We start from the raw sequence: 24,433 nt of genomic DNA, 5'->3' as shown, positions 1-24,433 counted from the left end.
ACATTGGCTATATGTTCGCCCAGGGAGCCATACAAGCTAGAACCGCCACTGCCTACACGCTAACTTACCGCATTCTTTAATATGCTGACATTACCAGCCAATTTCCCTAGCTCCTCCTTTCAACCACATTTCACAGTTTAAATGAACTTTATTTTCCACTGCAAGCAGAGTATGGACAATGTAACGGTTTTGTCTTTGAAAATTGTTATTACTGAATCATAAAGTTTAATAGCTAGTTTACAGTGGAAGGATCTGTTTCTCATCACTGGCTATCCACGAGTTTCCCGTGTCCTGAGAGATGTCTTGCGAATTATGAACGTTATTTCCGGTTTGACGTAAACAAACGGTTTATTCATTCATGAAGAGCTTGCCAAACTAATAATGATGTGGGAATACAACCTGATGGAGAACAAAAAGGGTCATATTAGCCTACCTTTACCCTCCGTAATTGTTGGTTGGGAAGATGAAGTGAAGAAGTGGCGGTATAGTGTATCACGTACGGTAGCGTATTTAGTTGAATCCGTAAGGCGATGAGCAACTTAAAAAGTTTGAAGGCGTACCAATAACGTCACAGTAACAAAGTCGGTCGGGTGTTATTGAAGGATGTTGGAAACGACCTCGTCTACCTAAAAGCAGACAGAGCCTGCACACATCTCATCACAAGGCGTGGGTACTCGCATCAACGACAGCTGTCATACAGACAGCGAGTTGCTCATGTATTGCAGGGCCAGGACGCTCATGTAGTCATGCTGCAGCAATTCTGTGGAAGGTCAGTAAAGTAACGAACAAAACTGACATGAAAGTGCAGGACAACGGGTAATCCAGGAGAGGTTTGAGAAACACTGGGTTAGATAATAACTAAAAATATTTTCTTCAATGTAGGTTGAGAGTGCAGTCAGGCCAGGCGAAACAGGAATGGCATGCACTGATGTGCAAAGAAGTGAAACTCAGGTGTGAGGAAGAATGTAGGGCTGAGGAAGGTGAAACGCATTCATTTTAAACACCACAGACCCCACCACACAAATCCAGGCCCATCAATGTCGTTACAGGACGATTCCACAACCTCCCCACGACTTTAAGATCCATGCAGAGTTCATAAGCCACATCAACTCCTCAGTAATGGCCACACTATTTAGGCTCCAGACAAATGGGGTTCTTTAGCTACGTTACAGCGCAGATGTAGACAGCAGCAGCAAGTCAGGCCCAAGCCAACATGATTCAGCCCACACGAACACACTGTGTCACACTGAACACAACCCTGTAGGAAGTGCACAATGTTTTATGAGGCCTCATCAAATGATCCCCCGTACAAGCAGCTACATTGATGGAAGAAACCAAGATCCAAAGTGCTTCACAGCTACGGCATGATGCTAGGAAGCTGTGTCTAAGAGCCAGTACAGCGAAACGAGTCCCCAAACGAAACACCACAGATCCCCCAAAAATGTGTAAATGAGCATTTGTACCCAACCTTCACTGGCAATACAGCAACAAAGCATGGCAAAGAAAATTAGGTCAATGTCATCACACTCCTGGAGAGCAGAGGGCATGTTGTGGAGAACAGATGCCTTGTGGTGCACCCTGACCATCCTTGGTTGGGAGCCAGCCCAGATGGGATCCTTGGTTGGGAGCCAGCCCAGATGGGATCCTTGGTTGGGAGCCAGCCCAGATGGGATCCTTGGTTGGGAGCCATCCTAGATGGGATCCTTGGTTGGGAGCCATCCTAGATGGGATCCTTGATGCAACACAGCTCCTTGAGATCAAGTGCTCCTTCAAGAGTTCCACGTCTGACAGAATTTCTGAGTCAGCCAAATGGTGACATCAAAAGCTTGGAGAATGGAGAGTACCTAATTTGTCCGAATGGGAAAGATGGACACAACCTTCAGGTGGGTGAAAATGGACAGTACCTAATTCGTCCCAATGTAGAAAATGGATACTACCTTCAGGTGGGTAAAAATGTTTAAGAAAATAGATTAGCTCTATTATTACAAGTATTGAACATTGTATTGTAAACTCATACTTGTCAGAGTTGTGGCAATATGCTTTCTTATTCCTTCTTTCAGACACAAGTGACCATGATATACCTGGGCTTACAGATCTGCAAGCTGGTCGTCTGGACACTAAGCGAGCAAATAGAAGTGGACATTCCATTTGATAAAGACTACACAGATGCACATGTGCAACAGCTGCAGAAGTTCTACTTTTTACACATGCTACCTCAGTTGGCTGATGATATGGCGGAGAAGAAGATACATCTCTGCCCAAAGTACCTGGTCTCTAAGTAAATGGGGGTGAGTAGTAGATTGAATATGCTGGGCATACACAATTCAATTAGTTTGAGCGTGCACTTACTTCATGAAGTACTGTTTTAATAAATATATTAAATAATACATAAGATACTAATATATTAGATCATCAATTTATTAAAGAGATATACCTACACAAACACAGTGTAATGATCGCCAGCTTATTTTTCATAGGACAGAATCAGTTAAAATAGTCAAGTTGGTACAGGCAGTTGTGAGCTGACAAATTATTTAAAACAAATACAGCTAACAGTTGGAATAAAATAATGTTACAAATGCTGACAATGTGTTGCAGTTCATTAATAGGAATAAAGTGATGTACATTTTAGGAATACATAAACAATCAGTGCATGTTAGTCATGTTGATTGTGTTAGACATTAGTGATGGGCATTCCGGCTCTTCAGTGAGCCGGCTCTTAAGCTCCCAAACGGCTCTTTTAAAAAAAATGTGTTTTGTATTTTTTCAAGTCAAACAGTTAGCGATAGTTTGACTATGATTGGTGTTAAAACAATTCTAGTTAAATGAAAATCACACTCTACCTTAACCACAATGTATTTAAAAATGCATTGGTTTGTTATGAAAAAGAATGCTATTAAACATTTAAAGTATAACTTTATGTATATAAACAAAGTGCATATAAATCTAACCATTCAAAACCAATACAATCTGAACAGCATAATTGAATATTGCACCATATCAAAGAAAAATAAATAATGTGCAAAACTGCAGCATCCCACTTAAAACATTAAACTGGCCCCTCTTTTCTCTCTTTTATTGCCATGTTATAACCAAAAGCACACAGCAATGCTGACCATATTTTGCTTTTATGAGAGATTTGCATTCAGAAATGCAAGCTGCCTCACTTCTGAGGGGCTGATGCGGTTTCTACTCTCAGTAATTATTTGTCCCGTTTGAGAAGACCCTCTCAGAGGGAACGGATGTGGCCACTATGCAGAGTCTCTCTGTCATGACTTTAGTAAGCCGTGTGTAGACAGAGGCCTTGTTCCATTATGGCATCTGAGATATTCCTTCGTACTGCTTCCCCAGTTGCTCTCTCATCAAACAGCAGATGTTTGTGGCACTAATGCTGGTGCTTCTGCTCCATCTGATCCGTCTTCTTCCTGTTGCCTGAGCCAGCTGACTGCTGGGGCTGTCCCTCCCTGCTGCTGAGGTTATTCTTTGAAGAGCCTCATCAATCACTCTGGCATCACTGAAGGCTAACTTCTTAAACCTGGGGTCAAGTGCAGCGGTTTCTGATAGCACGTGATTATATTCCATTCTGTGGAACTTTCTGTCCATTGATGAAGGGTGTCCAACTCTGTCACATGTCCTGTGGTTACATTTGCTTCTCTCTGGCGGCTAGCTGTGTTTTAATGCAGACCCTTCCACAGGAGTATCATTTTTGAGGCTGTCACATAGCTGAAAAGAGAGAACAGTAACTTATTAGTTCAGGTTCATGTTTTGTCTACTGAACACTACAATCTCATCTACTGCTCATATACATATATAATACTGAATTAAACAATGATGTAGTAATAACTGCTTACTGTACTTCTCTCCACTAAAAGGGTTTCAGGTGTCACGACTTCCGCCGAAGTCGGGTCCCTCTCCTTGTTCGGGCGGCGCTCGGCGTCGCCGGTCTTCTAGCCATCATCGGGCCACTTTTCATTTTCAATTTGTTTTATCTTGTTTTCCTCACACCTGGTTTCAATACCCTCAATCACTTGTGTATTTAACCTTCTGTTCCCCCCATGTCTTTGTGTGGGATTGTTTATTGTTTCATGTATGCGCACGTTAGACTGGTTGCGCTGGGTTATGTCAACCCATTTTGTATTTTGTGTTCGTTGTGCCGTGTGTTTTTGGTTTCTCCTAAATAAAAGGCTCCGTTTGCTACCCAATATCTGCTCTCCTGCGCCTGACTCCCTTACAGCCATTTACACATACCTAACAGAATCCCACACCACGACATGGAGTCAGCAGGAGCAGGTACCTATGGTAGCGGAGTCGAGGAGCGCATCCAGGAGCACACGGCATTGATTCACCATCTCGGTGCCACCATGGACCGCGTCGTCCAGACGAAGGACCGCTGGGAGAGACAGGGAGTTCCTCCAGCACCTCCACAACAGGGGTCCCACTACGCGTCCCTCCTGTACCCGGTCCCAGTGTCTCGCCCTTCCCGGGGAGTATGATGGGACAGCGGCACGGTGCCAGGGTTTCCTGCTACAGCTGGACTTATACCTGGGCACCGTTTACCCGGCTCCCTCGGGAAGGGAGAGGGTGTCCGCCCTCGTCTGGACGAGGAGCGCCCAGGAGTTCGCGCTGGAATTTCAGACCCTGGCTGCCGGAGCGGGATGGAACGACAGGGCCCTTATCGACCACTACAGTTGCAGCCTGCGCGAGGATGTCCGTCGGGAGTTGGCCTGCAGGGATACCACTCTCACCTTCGACCAGCTGGTGGACATGTCCATTCGGTTGGATAACCTGCTGGTCACCCGTGGACATCCAGAGAGGGCTCTGTCGATTCCCTCTCCCAGCACCACCGCTCCAGTGCCTATGGAGCTGGGAGGTGCTGCGCTCAGGGAGGCCGGAGGGGCTTTCACGTGTACCATCTGTGGCTGCAGAGGTCACACTGCCCTCTAGGGGTCGAGGCAGCAGGCAGAGTACCCTGGCGTCGTCCCTGGTGAGCATGCACCACTCTCATCCAGAGCCCTCTGTTTTTGCATATTTATTTTCCTGAGTTTTCCCCGCATAAGGCGCTCGTCGATTCAGGCGCGGCTGGGAATTTTATCAACAGAGCATTCGCCCATAGGTTAGGGATCCCTATTGTTCCAGTGGTTAGGCCTTTCCCAGTTCACGCTCTGGATTGTCGACCATTAGGGTCTGGATTAATTAGGGAAGCTACCATCTCCCTGGGCATGGTGACAAAGGGGGGGTCACGAGGAGAGAATCAGTCTCTTCCTCATTGACTCTCCTGCGTTTCCCGTGGTACTAGGCCTTCCCTGGTTAGCTTGTCATGAACCCACCATTCATGGCAACAGAGGGCTCTCACGGGGTGGTTGCGAGAGTGCTCAGGGAAGGGTTTAGGGGTTTCCGTTGGTGCTACTACAGTGGAAAGTCCAGACCAGGTCTCCACCGTGCGCATTCCCGCCGAATATGCCGATTTGGCTCTCGCCTTCTCCAAAAAGAAGGCGACTCAATCCCCCCTTCGACGGGGGGGATTGTGCGATAGATCTCCTGGTAGACGCTGCACTTCCCAGGAGTCACGTGTATCCCGTCAGAGGCGGAGACGGTGGCTATGGAAACATATGTCTCCGAATCCCTGCGTCAGGGGTACATTCGGTCCTCCACTTCACCCGCCTCCTCGAGTTTCTTTTTTGTGAAGGAGGGAGGTCTGCACCCGTATATTGACTATCAAGGTCTAAACCAGATCACGGTGAGGTATAGTTACCCGCTACCGCTCATCACCACAGCGATTGAGTAAATGCACTGGGTGCACTTCTTCACCAAATGAGATCTCAGGAGCGCTTACAACCTGGTGTGTATCCGGGAGGGAGACGAGTGGAAGACGGCATTCAGTACCACCTCAGGGCATTATGAGTACCTCGTCATGCCGTACGGGTTGATGAATGCTCCATCAGTCTTCCAAGCCTTTGTAGACGAGATTTTCATTGACCTGCACGCGCAGGGTGTAGTGGTGTATATTGATGACATTCTGATATACTCCGCTACACGCGCCGAGCAGGGTGCTTGGTCGACTGTTGGGAGTGTGACAGCTAGACAGCTAGACATCAAAAAAATCTTCAATGAAGTGACATGTAACCAACATGTAAGAAGTAGTTACCCTTGATGTCCAGCAGTCAGTGGTAAGGCAAACTGCAGTAGCTTTTTGGACTCTTTCCCACACTGAAGCCTGTGTGCTCTCATACAGTTGTGAAATAAGTGATTTAGAAAAGGTTTTCCTGCTTGGAATTGTGTACATTGGATTTAGACTATTTCTATAATATCTAAAACCTCTGTCCTCCACGATCGAAAATGGCTGGAAATCGGTGGCAATCATTTTAGCCAATGGAATATCAATTTGGCCTTGTTTTGCTACAGATATAGACTTTGGCATAAACTGGTCCATAGAAGACTGCGTTGCTATGGGTCGCGGAGTAGGCCTACTTGACTGAGTGGATACATCTCCACGTGTGGAGGTGCTGGCTCCACCACTATCACTAGCACGCCCGCTAGTTTCTCGAAGCTCCGCTGCAGCTAGCTTCACAGTTGGGTGCACAGTTCGCATATGCCGGTGTAGGTTGTGTGTAGAACCGGCTTTATATGAGATTTTGTTTTGGCAAATTCTACACTGTGCTCTAACATCGTCTACATTATTAAATTGCATCCAAATGCTACTGTGCTTCCGACTCATTTTCCAGCTATTGTTTTCACAGCTGTCCTTCTCGCTCCTCGGGTTCTAAGTGTGTGACTGAGTGAGTTGGCTCGGGCCTCCCTGACGCATCTTTGGTTCATTGTTTGACACTGCGTGTCTGATTTGACAGGAACAACAGGTGAGGCTGTTAGTCTGAGCAGACAGAACGAGTGTGAGCGCTTGAGCATTTAGGCCTATATTATTTTTTAGATCCTTGAATTAGTTAATTATATTCATTTTAATATCTTCATTTTTGTATATTTTTCTAAATAGATTCTTCTGATATGTGTAACGGCTTTCCTCCTCCTCTTCATCAGAAGAGCTGAGGTTGTAGACATGATTTAATAAAGAAAAACACGAACTCGACTAATACACTAACAAAACAAATAAACGGTGTAGACAGATCTGAACGACGGACTCACATAACACACATAACACACGAGAACGCACGAACAGGGAAAAAAGCCTACACATAAAAAACACTGAACAAACAAACCGAAACCAGTCCCGTGTGGCGTAACGACATACACAAACACAGGAGACAATCACCCACAACGAACACTGTGAAAACACCTACCTAAATATGACTCTTAATTAGAGGAACGCCAAACACCTGCCTCTAATTAAGAGCCATACCAGGCAACCCATAAACCAACATAGAAACAGAAAACATAGAATGCCCACCCAAACTCACGTCCTGACCAACTAACACATATAACAAACTAACAGAAATAGGTCAGGAACGTGACAATATGTGAGCCGGCTCCCAACGTTCACCTACAAGAGCCGGCTCTTAGAGCCAACTCTTTTGCGAACGACCCATCACTATTAGACATTGTGTCCATTTGCTAGAAATAAGCTCTCATGTTTACAAGAGCTGCACAAATGTATCTTGTCAATTTTAGGGACCAAACGAATAGGCACAGTTTGAGAGAATCTTGTACACCTTAAGAAGCCTTCTTTGTCGTTACACATGAATACGGACATTTGCAATGCATTGTGTGCGAGTGACCTGCTCATTTGTCAACTGGCATTGCTTGCGTGTAAATGCTGGTAAGACCAAGCGTACACTCCGTTCCTCTAGCAAGTCCCTAATTGTGAAGCCACGGCCCCCCATCACCAGCACGCAAATAGTTGAGAAACCCTGAGTTCTGTGTTATGAACCTATCGCTACATTTCCCACCATAAGCCTCTGTAACCATTCCTGTTGGAGCAGTAGCACTAGATATTTTACAATATTACTGGCATAGTAGTGACTAAGAGTCCAGATGAGTCCAGATGTTTAGCCTTCTGCAAAACACTTAATGTGCAGTCAATAACACAAGTTGTTTTTGAAAAATCATCCTGAAAAACATGTGGCATAGTAGCCTTTATCGTCTCACGAGGCAGCCATGGAATGAGATCCTTGGTGTGCTCTGCAATGATATCTATCCATAATTTCAATGTTTTACTGACCCGACCGGGTGACCTTTTGAAGCGTCTTGCTAAATCAGCTATAACAAAGTTTCAAGTATCAACAGCATTTGGTCTACAACTGGCATTGTTGATGTGGGGGAAAAACCTTGTAAGCAAGACACGAGTTGAATTCTAGTAGTGAAATCCCGGTGTCCTGCAGACAGTCTGCAACAAAGCTCAGATACTTCCCACTATTCATCTGTAAAAATGTTACAAGACAGCGCTGTTCACTGCGGCTATGGCTGGGGTTTGCGGCTAAGGAACATTAGCAAACGAACTAGTAACTAATTTAGCAATCCAGCCATTTAAATACCAGCATTCATTTTAAAATATATATATACACTGCTCAAAAAAATAAAGGGAACACTAAATTAACACTTCCTAGATCTGAATGAATGAAATATTCTTATTAAATACTTTTTTCTTTACATAGTTGAATGTGCTGACAACAAAATCACACAAAAATGATCAATGGAAATCAAATTTATCAACCCATGGAGGTCTGGATTTGGAGTCACACTCAAAATTAAAGTGGAAAACCACACTACAGGCTGATCCAACTTTGATGTAATGTCCTTAAAACAAGTCAAAATGAGGCTCAGTAGTGTGTATGGCCTCCACGTGCCTGTATGACCTCCCTAAAACGCCTGGGCATGCTCCTGATGAGGTGGCGGATGGTCTCCTGAGGGATCTCCTCCCAGACCTGGACTAAAGCATCCGCCAACTCCTGGACAGTCTGTGGTGCAACGTGGCGTTGGTGGATGGAGCGAGACATGATGTCCCAGATGTGCTCAATTGGATTCAGGTCTGGGGAACGGGCGGGCCAGTCCATAGCATCAATGCCTTCCTCTTGCAGGAACTGCTGACACACTCCAGCCACATGAGGTCTAGCATTGTCTTGCATTAGGAGGAACCCAGGGCCAACCGCACCAGCATATGGTCTCACAAGGGGTCTGAGGATCTCATCTTGGTACCTAATGGCAGTCAGGCTACCTCTGGCAAGCACATGGAGGGCTGTGCGGCCCCCCCAAAGAAATGCCACCCCACACCATGACTGACCCACCGCCAAACCGTTCATGCTGGAGGATGTTGCAGGCAGCAGAACATTCTCCACGGCGTCTCCAGACTCTGTTACGTCTGTCACATGTGCGTGTGAACCTGCTTTCATCTGTGAAGAGCACAGGGCGCCAGTGGCGAATTTGCCAATCTTATTGTTCTCTGGCAAATGCCAAACGTCCTGCACGGTGTTGGGCTGTAAGCCCAACCCCCACCTGTGGACGTCGGGCCCTCATACCACCCTCATGGAGTCTGTTTCTGACCATTTGAGCACATTTGTGGCCTGCTAGAGGTCCTTTTGCAGGGCTCTGGCAGTGCTCCTCCTGCTCCTCCTTGCACAAAAGCGGAGGTAGCGGTCCTGCTGCTGGGTTGTTGCCCTCTTACGGCCTCCTCCACGTCTCCTGATGTACTGGCCTGTCTCCTGGTAGCGCCTCCATGCTCTGGACACTACGCTGACAGACACAGCAAACCTTCTTGCCACAGCTCGCATTGATGTGCCATCCTGGATGAGCTGCACTACCTGAGCCACTTGTGTGGGTTGTAGACTCCGTCTCATGCTACCACTAGAGTGAAAGCACCGCCAGCATTCAAAAGTGACCAAAACATCAGCCAGGAAGCATAGGAACTGAGAAGTGGTCTGTGGTCACCACCTGCAGAACCACTCCTTTATTGGGGGTGTCTTGCTAATTGCCTATAATTTCCACCTTTTGTCTATTCCATTTGCACAACAGCATGTGAAATTTATTGTCAATCAGTGTTGCTTCCTATGTGGACAGTTTGATTTCACAGAAGTGTGATTGACTTGGAGTTACATTGTGTTGTTTAAGTGTTCCCTTTATTTTTTTGAGCAGTGTAGTTCCATGTAGTCATGGCTCTATCTAGTACTGTGCGCCTCCCATAGTCTGTTCTAGACTTGGGAATTGTGAAGAGACCTCTGGTGTAGAGGTCAACCGATTGATGGCCGATTAATTAGGGATGATTTCAAGTTTTCATAACAATCGGTAATCTGCATTTTTGGACGCCGATTATGGAAGATTACATTGCAATCCATGAGAAGACTGCGTGGCAGGCTCACCACCTGTTATACGAGTGCAGCATCAAAATGACCTTATGGCTGCAAGGAGCCAAGGTAAGTTGCTAGCTAGCATTAAACTTATCTTATAAAAAACAATCAATCTTCACATAATCACTAGTTAACTACACATGGTTGATGATATTACTAGGTTAACTAGCTTGTCCTGTGTTGCATATAATCAATGTGTTGCCTTATAATTTATCATCGAATCACAGCCTACTTCAACTTTGCCAAACGGGTGATGATTTAACAAAAGCGCATTTGCGAAAAAAGCACAATCGTTGCACCAATGTACCTAACCATAAACATCAATGCCTTTCTTAAAATCAATACACAAGTGTATATTTTTAAACCTCCATATTTAGTTTTTCAAAAATCATGTTAGCAGGCAATATAGAGTCAGGGTATATGCAGCAGTTTGGGCCTCCTGGCTCGTTGCGAACTGTGTGAAGACCATTTCTTCCTAACAAAGACCGTAATTAATTTGCCAGAATTTTACATAATTATGACATAACATTGAAGGTTGTGCAATGTAACAGCAATATTTAGGCTTAGACTTGCCACCCGTTCGATAAAATACGGAACGGTTCCGTATTTCACTGAAAGAATAAACGTTTTGTTTTCGAAATTATAGTTTCCGGATTTCACCATATTAATGACCTAAGGCTCATATTTCTGTGTGTTTATTATATTATAATTAAGTCTATGATTTGATATTTGATAGACCAGTCTGAGCGGTGGTAGGCAGCAGCACGCTCGTAAGCATTCATTCAAACAGCACTTTCCTGCGTTTGCCAGCAGCTCTTAGCAATGCTTGAAGCACAGCGCTGTTTATGACTTCAAGCCTATCGACTCCCAAGATTAGGCTGGCAGTACTAAAGTACCTATTAGAACATCCAATAGTCAAAGGTATATGAAATACAAATGGTATAGAAAGAAATAGTCCTATAATAACTACAACCTTAAACTTCTTAACTGGGAATATTGAAGACTCATGTTAAAAGGAACCACCAGCTTTCATATGTTCTCATGTTCTGAGCAAGGAACTTAAACATTAGCTTTCTTACATGGCACATATTGGACTTTTACTTTCTTCTCCAACACTGTTTTTTGCATTATTTAAACTCAATTGAACATGTTTCATTATTTATTTGAGACTAAATAGGTTTTATTTATGTATTATATAAAGTTAAAAGAAGAGTGTTCATTGTTCATTCAGTATTGTTGTAATTGTCATTATTACAAATATATATATATATGTACAAATCGGCCGATAAATTGGGGATCGGCTTTTTTTGGTCCTCCAATAATCATAATCGGTCTACCTCTAGTCTGGTGGCATGTCTTTTGGGGTATGCATGGGTGTCTGAGCTGTGTGCTAGTCGTTTAAACCGACAGCTTAGTGCTTTCAACATGACAATACCTCTCACAAATACTAGTAATGATGAAGTCAATCTCTCCTCTACTTTGAGCCAGGAGAGATTAACATGCATATTATTAATGTTTGCTCTCTGTGTACATCCAAGGGCCATCCGTGCTGCCCTGTTCTGAGCTAATTGCAATTTTCCTTAGTCCCTCTTTGTGGCATCTGACCACATGCCTGAACAGTAGTCCAGTTGCGACAAAACAAGAGCCTGTAGGTCATGCCTTGTTGAGTGCTGTTAAGAAGGCAGCCCAGCGCTTTCTTATGGACAGACTTCTCCCAATCGTAGCTTCTGTTGTATCAATATGTTTTGACCATAACAGTTTATAATCCAGGATTTCTCCAAGCAGTTTAGTCACCTCAATTTGCTCAATTTGTGTGTGTGCTGTGTTTGTAAGTCATGACTGTGAACACATCTTGCTTTAACAATTTAACATTCGCTAAACGGCATACCCGTTAGGCTACTGCAGCCTCTGCGACCTCACCTGTGATATCAAAGTCATTTTTGATAAGGCACGAAAATATAATTTGCGATTTGGTATAATTTTGATTATGGAAGATTGAATAAGTGCGGTTCAAACTGTTTGCTTGGAATGATTTATTGCTATCGTCTCTATCTGTGCATGAGAGTGCATCCGACTCAGTCTCCCTACCAGAAAATACGCGAAGTGTTGAATTCAGCAGGAAACTAAAGAGCGAATGGCGGATGGCTTGACCGCATCTCAATTACTGTAAAACAACGATGACCGCATGAGTCATTTTCAGAGAAACGAAACTAATGGAAGAGGAAACAAAAAACAAAAGAATTTACGAATGCCTCGTTCACACACCTGGGAACTCGGAAATCTCCGGCATCATTTTGTTCAAAACAACTCGGAAAAATTACTAGCTCCGACCTGGAAAAATCGATTTGAACGGTCATCCAACTCGGAATTCCAACTGGGGAACTTGTCCCTCTTTCTAGAGCTCCGACTTTCCGACCTGAAGGTCAGTGACGTCATGATTTCCCCTCGTATTTTTCCGAGTTTCCAGTTGTTTTGAACGTGGCAGAAGAGAACCGCCGGACCTCTATGTGCTGCACTCTCTAGATTCACCAAACAGTCGCACAGACATATCAGATCCACACTCGAGCATGGCTTATCAGCAACCCTTCTTCAATCCGGTAAGAATTCTACTTTGACAGTATTTACATGCATTTTTTTAGCCCCCATTATATGTGAGTTTCAGGAGTCATTTTGGGGATTCTTTTTGGTGTAATGTTCCACCATATTTTTATATTCTGGACCCACAGATTGCACATTTTTCTTCTAGCCCAGCACCCACTAGCACATCCGGTGCAACTAAAATAAGTTTTAATGGGTCTGTTAGTGATGAGTTTAGTGGATTAGAACAGGACTGAAAAACATTGAATAGGTCTGGCTATATTTCCTGTCATTTTCATATCCACCTTTGACACCTAAAAACTTAAGTGATTGATATAATTAAGGAAAGAAGGTAAGGAGAAAGGAAACTATAACCGTTTAAATTGTTGTTGGCTACACAATGCTTGATGTGGCCATTGTTAACGTTTAAAGTTTTCAACTAAGTCTATTGCAAAGTCCCTCGCTCTATCAGGCAGACTACCTAGCTACAAGCTGGTGAATGACATTAGCTACCCAGCCTGGTCAAGTGTTGTTTTTTGCTTCATGTCCTAGAGAGTGCCATTCACTGGCCGTATCCAGGGAGCTCTGCATGAGGGGAAGACCATCACTGTGACAGGGAGAGTCCTGCCAGGATCCCAGAGGTAGACCTACCTAGTAGAACTCTAGTAGAGTCTCTTTTTGACTGTATGACAGCCATGTCGTCTTTAGCTCAGTCTTGTCACTCACTATCAGCACAGGAGGGATCTTGTTAAACCTAATCACTTTCAAATATGGCCCGCTTTTTTCTCTCTGTAGGTTTCATGTGAATTTGCAATGTGGCTCAAGAGGAAATCCCGACATCGCCCTCCACTTCAACCCCCGATATGATGGCTCCAAAGACGTTGTGGTCTGCAACACCATGCAGCACTCTGAGTGGGGCCCAGAGGAGCGTGAATACCCTGCATCCATGACCCGGGGGGCCAACTTTACCCTCATGTTCCTGGTCAACAGAGATTCATATTCGGTCAGGAGACTTTTATCACTGATGATTAGGCTCCACATTTTTTTTTTTTTACTGTGGACTCATTGAATTGCATTGTATCTCTGTTCTAGAGAATAAAGATTCAAACCCTTATACATTATTTTTCCTACATGTGCCATTGATTTTTTTGTCTCTACTAAATCCTGTCTTACCCCAGCTGATTGTGAATGGTTCCCACTTCATGGAGTACCTGCACCGGCTGTCGTTCTCCAGAGTGGACACCATCTCCGTGGATGGGGGAGTGGAGATCCAATCCATTGCCTTCGCTAACCCTGCAGTTACAGTGAGTATCTGACAGGTCCTCCGTTTGGGAGAATACTGTACATCTTTGCGTTCCAAAGGATCAGCTTAGCTTATCTTGGTCAGTTGTTTGGAATGCTACCCAGTTGGCAAAACAAGTTGCAACTTGCAATGGTCATGGTCGGCGTGTATAATGATTGTAATGATGTTTTGGGCATCTTTTTAGTGTCCAAAAAAAGTATTTCCCTCAGTTTCTACTTTAATCAAAGTCGCTACTTTAATCAAAGTTCCTACTTTAAACATTTAAATAAATAGTAATCAGACTTACATGTGCTGACCAAGATTCTGTCCATATCCTACACAGAGAAATTACATGTTTTTTCTTTTCTCCAGTCACCTCCTCCCCAACCAGGATATCTTGTCCATCCACACAGTGTGAGTATTCTCCAGACAGACTGATCAACAGGATTCTTAGTTATACAAGTGTTACGAGTTTTAGTATTTGGATTTACATAAGGCCTGTAGTTGTATGGAAACACTTCTAATTAGTAATAAGCACATTACTACTAAGCACATTACTACATATGTGTCCTCACAAAACAGTAGCATAAGCCATAACCCAAGAGAGACATTTTGTTTGCAGGGTCAACGGAACCAAGCCATGTCTCATCAAATTAAATCAGGTCCCAAAACTCCTCAATGGTGTAATGCCACACAGGTAGATTATAGCATGCTGGATTGGAGGCTCATTTGGTGTATTTAGCTTTTTTCCTTGTGGTGGGTGTTTTCATAAGATGACTGCATTTCATTCCATTCAGTCAAGTTTAGCTTTGAGGGTTGATCATGCTTTCCTTGTTTTCATGGTTTCCTTGTTTAATTTGATACTGGTTTGACAACTGTTTGTTTGTTTTGTAGGCTTTCTCGGCTGCGTTTTGCGCCCCAGGATCTTTTCAGGTGCATTGCATTCAAATTAATCAACTTTTTAGAGTTCAAAATTTGTAGAGTAGAGGCCAACATCAGGAATTTGATTGGAGTCGTATCATTGATCTATATAAATGAATAAAGCTGAAATGAAAATGAAACTCTGACAAGATTAAAGTAGTTTAGAGACTGTTCTGAAAGGTGCTATTCTTCAGATGGTAATGTACAAGGTTTATTTTATAGACACCCCCTCCATACACTCCCCAGCCATCCTTCGTAAGTACCCCTTCTTTAACCTACAGACTAAGTGTAGACTGAACAATTACATTAATTTATTTGGTATCGAAACCAATTGTTAGGGTAATATGGTGATGTTATGGATCCTGTGTTCTCAGGTTGTGCCATATAAAAATATAATGGTAGGTGGACTTTACCCAGGCAGAAACATCATCGTCCAGGGTGTGGTCAACCACAACGCTGATAAGTAAGTAACGCTTTCTCATTTTAAACACATCTTGCATTATTAATTTGCTTGTCACCTGCTATGGGTCAGAGTTGGTACTATGAATCGTGTACCTGCACATTACAGACAATACAGATAGATGGTAAGGAAAAAGGTCCTTTTCAGATTAGTCTGTCACCCTCCAAATGATTTGCATAATTCTTTCTTTCACGATTGTGTAACGCTCCCCTGACAGAAAAGTTCTCCCTCTCTAGAAACAGTACATTACAGAGCTATACAGTACTATGTCATTCCTTCAGCATATCAATGGCCGACATGGGTAAGGGTGATACTCTTTGTAGGCTTACCTTTGCACACCCTTTCCTGTATCTACCACAGAGCGTTCATTTATTTGGTCACCTAACATATTCCTGGCCAAGCCTTATAACCATGATCATGGTCTTTATGGTTCCAGGTTCTGTGTTAACCTGCGTTTCAACTCGGGGGTGGCGCTCCACTTCAACCCCAGGTTTAATGAGAACATTGTCGTGCGTAATAGTCTCCTGAAGGGACAGTGGGGTCCAGAGGAGAGGAACGGGGGCATGCCCTTCTACAGAGGCCAGCCTTTTACGGTATAAACTCCATTATCGAACTGCTTTGCTTTATCTTGGCCAGGTCGCAATTGTAAATGAGAACTTGTTCTCAACTTGCCTACCTGGGTAAATAATGGTAAAATAAAAAAATATATACCTGATTGTAGACTGTATTATGGAAGCTAACTATATTTTAATGTTTTTTTTTTGTGCATTGAGAACAATTTGAGCTGAAATGAGTACTGAATGTGTTTTAGCTGCAATGGTACCGTGTGCTTTTCCTTGGATGAACTCAGCACTCATGTCAGGCTCTCTGTTTCAGGTGACCATTATGTGTGACACCAAGTGCTACAAGGTGATGGTGAATGGAGTCCAGATGTTCAGCTACAACCACCGCCACTTCCTGCTCCAGCAGATAGATATCCTGGAGGTGGAAGGGGACGTGAGCCTGTCCTCTGTGCTGGTCTAAGTAATGACTCTGTCTTGTTATGGTTTGAGTTACATACACTGGGGTCAAAGGTCAACAGGGGTAGGATCTGATCAGAACATTATAAAGACCGATGAGTGATAAGTCATGTCTTCTGTGTGTGGACATTTTCTGTGTTGAAAAACAGTGGCGTTTTGCTATGTTGCTGATGGCGAATGTTGATATCATGTTGGGCAAGATGTTTTCATCAATATTTGTATCTCTTTCATAAACTATTTAATTTAGAGTAGACTATGTCAAATATTGTCTTCTATTTATCAAATTCCACTTACTTACTGTATGTCTGTTCTCTCTGTACCGACAATGTTTCCATAGCAAATAAACTTTAATATTGGAACTAAGATGTTGTCATAATTCTACATCACCCCCAGGGGGCAGAGAGGTTCTGATAAAATTACTAACTTTGTCCTGTTTTAGATTGTAGTGGGAGGGTTCAGATTTTTTATTAAAAGCTCAATTCTGAAGATTTTGACAAAGTAAATACTGATGACATTAATGGTGCTGTGAATCATTATAATTACATGAAGTGTATTCAAATGACTGGGAGTTCCAGGTGGTTAGAAATAGGCTAGTAGGCCGGTCGACAGATTGCTCTGGCTGGGATGTCTGGTCTAATCCATCGTCATCTACAGATTCCCCTCAATTGCTGCTACAAGCAAGTTGACAAATCTGAAGCCACCAGCAGAGGCCAATTGGTGATATACACTACAAAGACACGGCTGTTGCAACCAAAAATCTCCAATTTGGTCTCCAGACTAAAGGACAAATTTCCACCGGTCTAATGTCCATTGCTCGTGTTTCTTGGCGCAAGCAAGTCTTTTCTTATTGGTGTCCTTTAGTAGTGGTTTCTTTGCAGCAATTCGACCATGAAGGCCTGATTCACACAGTCTCCTCTGAAGAGTTGATGTTGAAATGTGTCTGTTATTTGAACTCTGGGGAGCTTTTATTTGGGCTGCAATTTCTGAAGCTGGTAACTCTAATGAACATATCCTCTGCAGCAGAGGTAACTCTGGGTCTCCCATTCCTGTGGTGGTCCTCATAAGAGCCAGTTTCATCATAGCGCTTGATGGTTTTTGTGACTGCACTTGAAGAAACTTTCAAAGTTCTTGAAATGTTCCGTATTGACTGACCTTCATGGCTTAAAGTAATGATGGACTGTCATTTCTCTTTGCTTATTTGGTATTTTACCAAATAGGGCTATCTTCTGTCTTCTGCCTTATCCCTACCTTATCACAACACAACTGATTAGCTCCACAAATTAACTTTTAAGAAGGCACACCTGTTCATTGAAATGCATTCCAGGTGACTTCCTCATGAAGCTGGTTGAGAGAATGCCAAGAGTGTGCAAAGCTGTCATCAAGGCAAAGGGTGGCTATTTGAACAATCTCAAATTAGAAATATATTTTGATTTGTTTAACACTTTTTTTGTTACTACATCATGCCATATGTGTTATTTCATAGTTTTGATGTTTTCACTATTATTCTACAACGTTGAAAATAGTAAAAATAAAGACAAATCCTGGAATGAGTAGGTGTTCTAAAACTTTTGACCGGTAGTGTATATTTTTTCTCTCACAAAGTACCTTTTAGCCATCCTTTTCATCTGTAGGCCTCCTGGCAGCCCTCCATCCTTACTGGATTAAAGGAAGAGGAGGGGGTGTGATGATTTACATTAAAGAACATATCTGATGTAAACAAATTGAGTGGTCATGTGATAATGAACTAGAATGTATTGGCCTGAACATTACACTGTCTCCCCAAATGTATTTTACACTTATTGGAATGTATAGGCCACCTTCTACCAAAAGTGTGTTTTTTGATAAGTTTAATAACATGCTTATGGAATGTGATTTTGGGAAAGAGGTCATCTTAATGGGAGATTTAAACATGAATTATGAAGACAAGTCTTGTTGGAAAACCCTCAAACGAATCACTAATACCTTTGACCTTACACAGCTAGTTAAAGGAACAACCAGGGTGACTTGTTGCTCTAAAACACAGATTGGTTTGGTGTTCAGTAATAACCCAGAGAGAGTGACTAAATCATTCAATATGGTTACTGGGCTATCTGATCATAATCTGACACTTATAGCCAGAAAGCTGTCTAAGAGCATGTTTAACCTCTTTACTGTTAGAAAGCCGGATCAACTAAGAATACCTAAGAGTGAATTAAACTATGAAAACGCAATTATGGGAATTAACTGGAATGATCTCTTGTTCTATACAGACGTGGAAGCTGATAGTCAGGTTTTTCTATCCACAATCCAGACTACAATAAATGGTTTCAGAAAGAAAATCAAATCCAAACCTGGCCAAAAGAGCACTCTTCCTCGGTTAAATGGAGAAATCTGGAAATTGATGAAAGAACGAGATTATGATCTAGAAATAGCCATAAGATCCCAATTAGAGCATGACAGACGTAGGTTTACCATGTTGAGAAATAAGGTGATGAAAGAAATCAGACAGGCCAAGGCAAACTTTTTTATTAACATAATTGGTGAAGCAAAGGGAAATTCTAAATTGATCTGGGAGAATCTAAAAAAGTTAACAGGGAAAGACCATATTAACACTGCAAAAATACTAGAAATCATGTTGAATAACAATCTAACACAGGATGCAGTCGAAATAGCAATAGCCTTCAATTCCTACTTTATTGACTCTGTCAGGGTACTGACACAGAACCCCTCCACTGATTTCTTGGGCTCAGTGCTAGTGAATGACGCTCAACCCGTCTTCATCATAAGGGAGGTTTCTGAGTCAAAGGTGAACAAGGTGATTAGCTCACTAAATATCTCTCAAGCCAAAGATGTGTTTGGGCTGGACTCTACCTTTCTTAAAAACTACAAAGAGTCACTCATTGGTCCCATTACTAAGGTCACCAACACATCTATTGGTCTCGGGGTGTTTCCAATGGTATGGAAGTCGGCCATAATAACGGCCATCTTTAAATCATGCGACCCTGCTGACGTGAGTAACTACAGGCACCTATGGTGTCAAAGGTTGTTGAAAAGTGTGTAGCAGAACAACTGATTGCCCCCCTTCACATTACACTCCATGCAGTTTGGCTTCAGAGCGAAAACACTCCACAGAAACGGCCAACTGCTTTCTTCTGGAAAATGTGAAGTCCAAGATGGACAAAGGGGCGTTGTTTGGGCTGTGTTTCTGGACCTAAGGAAGGCTTTTGATACTGTTAACCATGAGATTCTCATCACAAAATTGTCCAAGTTAAACTTTTCCCCCGATGCCTTGAGATGGATGAAATCATACCTTGAAGGCAGAACTCAGTGTGTCAGAGTGAACAATGAGCTGTCGCCCACTCTTAGCTATGATGTGGGCGTTCCCCAAGGGTCAATACTGGGGCCCCTCCTGTTCAGCCTGTACATTAATGATCTGCCTTCTGTCTGTACTGGGTCTGAAGTTCAAATGTATGCAGATGATACAGTGATATATGTGCATGCAAAGAGCAAACAACAAGCTGCACAAGAACTCACCACTGTAATGGTCCAGGTTACAAAATGGCTCAGTGACTCGTGATTGCATCTCAATGTGAAAAAAAACTGTTTGCATGTTCTTCACAAAGAGGGCAACAGATGCTACTGAGCCAGATGTCTATGTGTCAGGGGAGAAGCTCCAGGTGGTATCTGATTTTAAGTACCTTGGCATCATACTTGATTCGAACCTCTCTTTTAAAAAGCATGTGAAAAAGGTAATTCAAATAACCAAATTCAACCTAGCTAATTTCCCATTTATACAAAATTGTTTGACTATTGTTTGCTACAGAGGTAGCAAAACTGTACTTTAAATCTATGATACTCCCCCACTTAACATACTGCTTGACTAGTTGGGCCCAAGCTTGCTGTACAACATTAAAACCTATTCAGTCTGTCTACAAACAGGCTCTCAAAGTGCTTGATAGGAAGCCCAATAGCCATCATCACTGTTACATCTTCAGAAAGCATGAGCTCCTGAGTTGTGAAAATCTTGTGCAATACACCGATGCATGTTTTGTATTCAAGATCCTAAATGGCCTGGCTCCCCCTCCACTCAGTATTTTTGTTAAACAGAAAACCCAAACATATGGCAGCAGATCCACAAGGTCTGCCATAAGAGGTGACTGTATAGTTCCCTTAAGGAAAAGCACCTTTAGTAAATCCACTTTCTCTGTGAGAATTTCCCATGTCTGGAATACACTGCCATCAGACACACATAACTGCACCACATATCACACTTTCACAAAATGCATGAAGACATGGCTAATGGACAATCAGATTTGTGAACATAATCCCTAGCTGTGTATTGCCACTAGCCACTATCCATGTTGTCTGTTGTCTGTAGCTTGTGAGGTGTGGAAACACTTTGCTGCTTTTATGAATTTTGTCTTGCTGCTTTTTGTTCTATGTTGCTCTGTCTGTATGCTACGTCTTGCTTGTCCTATGTTGCTCTGCGTGTGCTCACTGCTCAATGATTGTCTATATTGTAATTGTTTTTAATAACCTGCCCAGGAACTGCGGTTGAAAATTAGCCGGCTGGCTAAAACCGGCACTTTTACTGAAACGTTGATTAATGTGCACTGTCCCTGTAAAAATCAACTCAACTCAACTGCCACCAGTCATTTTTCACTGCGCTATTTAAGAGGTCGCTTGGTGGTTGTGTATTGGGACAGTGGCTATTTTTTGTTGTTGTTTTGGCTCAGTACTCCAGCACTTTGGATTTTAAATTGTACAATAACTATGAGGTCAAAGTGCAGTCTGTCAACTTTAATTTGAGGGTATTTTCCTCTAAAGCGGGTGAACTGTTTAGAAATTACAGCACTTTTTGTACATTGTCCCCCATTTCAGGGGACTAAAACTATTGGGACAAATTCACTTATATGTGTATTAAAGTAGTAAAAAATTCAGTGTTTGGTCCCATATTCCTAGCACGCAATGATTACATCAAGCTTGTGACTCTACAAACTTGTTTGGTTGCATTTGCTGTTTGTTTTGCTTGTGTTTCAGAATATTTTGTTCCAATAGAAATGAATGATTAATAATGTATTGTGTCATTTTGGAGTCACTTTTATTGTAAATAAGAATAGAATATGTTTCTAAACACTTTACATTCATGTGGATGCTACCATGGTTACGGATAGTCCTGAATGAATCGTGAATAATGTTGAGTGAGAAAGTTACAGAAGCACAAATATCATACCCCCAAGACATGCTAACCTCTCACCACTACAATAACAGGGAAGGTGTAGCATTTTTGGATCGGTAGGATATTTGTGCGTCTGTAACGTTCTCACTCATCATTATAGAACGGCAGCAAAAAAGCTTCTATTTTCATGTTGCTTGTGAGTGCATTTCACACTTCCATTGGATTATAATTGGATTTTAAGGCTCGTATGAATGTCCTGCTTAACATAATGTTTGTCTCATCATCCCAAATCAATTGATTTATACTTTTAATAAATGGCTCTTTGGCTAGCTTTTGCAATAGCCAATTTCAATGAGCGTTAGCATTCTAGCTAACAACTGCTGCATCCCAAATAGTTTATTTGCAAAGATCACAACCAAATATAATGTTATGCTTCAATCACACCAACAGCGTCATTGTGCAAAATAGTACGCAGCATCATCTGGATTAGTATGCAACAAAAGTTCAACATTCACCTTCTGCTACCATTTCTGTCAAGACGTGTACACATTCAGTTTGATGCATACACATTCAGTTTGATGCATTCATTATGCACCACACCGAACGCACTGGAACTGCCTGTGCAACGCAATGCTGCGAGGCAAACGCAGCCATTTCATTGGAAATGAATGCAATTCTGGTGTACCAAAACGCAAAAGACACTGTCGGTGTGATCGGAGCGTTAGAGACTGTTCAAGCAAGAATCAAAACATAATTGTAAGCGTATGAGAACCCCAAAAACGTATTTTGTTTAGATGTAATAAAAACGTAAATCTAGGCTATGTTGAATGGGCGCAGATTGCGATGGCTTTCTTACTGCCGCCAAGAGTCACGCATATCTCTGCGTGATGTCAGTGTGTCGTGTACTGGAAAAAGGTCTATAGGTTGCACCTCTGTCACTCGGTCGCGTCATGTTTATTATGAATGTTCTCAACCTGCCCTCTATCGGTGGCACCATATAGTGATGCCCTAAAGTGGTGATAAGCACAGTCATTCTGGATTGAGGATACTGTTTAGTCGAAATTAAACTATAGTGCCTGGAAATACGCTGACGTTGCTCAAATAGTCAAATACACAAGGGCTGCATAGCGAACATAACAAATAAAACTGTTTATATGGATTCTCATGACAATTTAAATTGGCATACGCTGCAGTGTATGGGAATTGACGCTGTTGACTGCGTCCCCTCTTGTGGTTTTGAGTGCTTCGAACACACCGACAGGTCATTGCATTTTGGTACACCAGTATTACATTCATTTCCAATGAAACGCTGCGTTTTCCTTGCAGCATTGCGTTGCAGAAGCAGTTGTAGTGCGTTCGGTGTGGTGCGTACGTTGACGTATGCGTCAAACTGTATGCGTAGACGTCTTGACAGAAATGGTAGCAGAAGGTGAATGTTGAACTTTTGTGGCATACATATCCAGATGATGCTGCGTACTATTTTGCGCAATGTCGGTGTGTTCGAGTGGCCTGCTTTCAGTACGTTTTTAATGTTGTGGAATGTTCAATTGAACGGAAACGGTGCTGTACTGAACTACCAGTTGAAAACCAGAGAGGTTGGGGAACGTTGTCAACATGGCCACTTCCCCTTAAATGCATCACTTATTGTTTCAAGCCACACCCACCAAACGGGAGCAAATGCACCTCAACGTCTGTTCAAGAACGTACAAGAACGTTTTGGGGAAATGTGTTGTTCAGTTCAAACCGTTCTGCAACGTAGCAAACGATCAAGCGAACTGAACACACTTCTGATTTTATAGACTAGTAACATAGTAAACGTAAATCCGGGACACTCAAATGGGTATGTAATGTTCGGTGTGGTTACATAAGATTGATAGAAGGTTACTTACTAGCAACCCAAAAGTTACGTGTTTGAATTTCACCACGGACAACTTTAGCATTTTAGCTAACTACTTACTACAACGCAAATCTAGCTTTGGCTTTGATAAATGCAACATGCAAAGTGTTGGTCCCATGTTTTATGAGCTGAAATAAAATATCCCATACATTTTCCATGTACAAAAAGCTTATTTCTCTTAAATCTTGTGCACACATTTTAGTGAGCATTTCTCCTTTGTCAAGATAATCCATCCACCTGACAGGTGTGGCGTATCAAGAAGACGATTAAACAGCATGATCATTACACAGCTGCACTTTGTGCTGTAGACAATAAAAGGCCACTCTAAAATGTTCAGTTTTGTCACACAACACAATTCCACAGATGCCTCAAATTTTGAGGGAGTGTGCAATTGGCATGCTGACTGCAGGAGTGTCCAACAGAGATGTTGCCGGAAAATTGTATGTTCATTTCTTTACCATAAGCCACCTCCAAAGTCATTTTAGAGAATTTGGCAGTACATCACAAGCACATGTAACCACACCAGCCCAGGACTTCCACATCCAACTTCTTTACATGCGGGATCGTCTGAGACCAGCCACCCGGACAGCTGATGAAACGGAGGAGTATTTCTGTCTGTAATAAAGCCCTTTTGTGGGGAAAAACGCATTCTGAGTGGGTAGGCCTGGCTCCCAAGTAGGTGGGCCTATGCCCTCCCAGGCCCACCCATAGCTGCGCTCCTTGACCAGTCATGTGAAATCCATAGATTTGGGCCAAATTAATTAATTTCAATTGACTGATTTCCTTATAGGAACTGTAACTCAGTAAAATCATTGAAATTGTTGCATGTT

General features: G+C 42.6%; 1 protein-coding gene across 2 annotated transcripts; it reads left to right on the top strand.

Annotated features, from left to right (window-relative positions):
• The first annotated feature begins 12,155 nt into the window (after nucleotides 1-12,155).
• On the top strand, nucleotides 12,156-16,911 carry LOC129868645 (galectin-9-like). Of its 2 annotated transcripts, XM_055942806.1 has the most exons (11): nucleotides 12,156-12,886; nucleotides 13,419-13,507; nucleotides 13,662-13,869; nucleotides 14,045-14,170; nucleotides 14,521-14,562; nucleotides 14,771-14,845; nucleotides 15,043-15,081; nucleotides 15,292-15,324; nucleotides 15,444-15,532; nucleotides 15,966-16,122; nucleotides 16,406-16,911. In XM_055942806.1, exons 1-11 carry the CDS (start codon nucleotides 12,857-12,859, stop codon nucleotides 16,550-16,552), a joined length of 1,035 nt encoding a protein of 344 aa, XP_055798781.1. In that variant the 5' UTR covers nucleotides 12,156-12,856; the 3' UTR covers nucleotides 16,553-16,911. The 2 variants fall into 2 exon arrangements, with proteins under 2 accessions (XP_055798781.1, XP_055798782.1); XM_055942807.1 differs by lacking the exon at nucleotides 14,771-14,845.
• The last annotated feature ends 7,522 nt before the right edge of the window (nucleotides 16,912-24,433 follow it).

The sequence above is a fragment of the Salvelinus fontinalis genome, chromosome 13 (assembly GCF_029448725.1).
Source record: "Salvelinus fontinalis isolate EN_2023a chromosome 13, ASM2944872v1, whole genome shotgun sequence".
Taxonomy (NCBI): Eukaryota; Metazoa; Chordata; class Actinopteri; order Salmoniformes; family Salmonidae; genus Salvelinus; species Salvelinus fontinalis.
The sequence above is the reverse complement of the archived record's forward strand: the minus strand, read 5'-3'. Positions and strand labels throughout refer to the sequence as shown.

What these genes read in the sequence shown, in the direction of transcription:
- LOC129868645 (XM_055942806.1), top strand. Translation starts at nt 12,857, where the DNA reads ATGGCTTATCAGCAACCCTTCTTCAATCCG. An exon ending in GTCCTGCCAGGATCCCAGAG is followed by an intron (nt 13,508 to 13,661) that starts GTAGACCTACCT and finishes TTCTCTCTGTAG; the next exon opens with GTTTCATGTGAATTTGCAAT. An exon ending in GTCAACCACAACGCTGATAA is followed by an intron (nt 15,533 to 15,965) that starts GTAAGTAACGCT and finishes TTATGGTTCCAG; the next exon opens with GTTCTGTGTTAACCTGCGTT.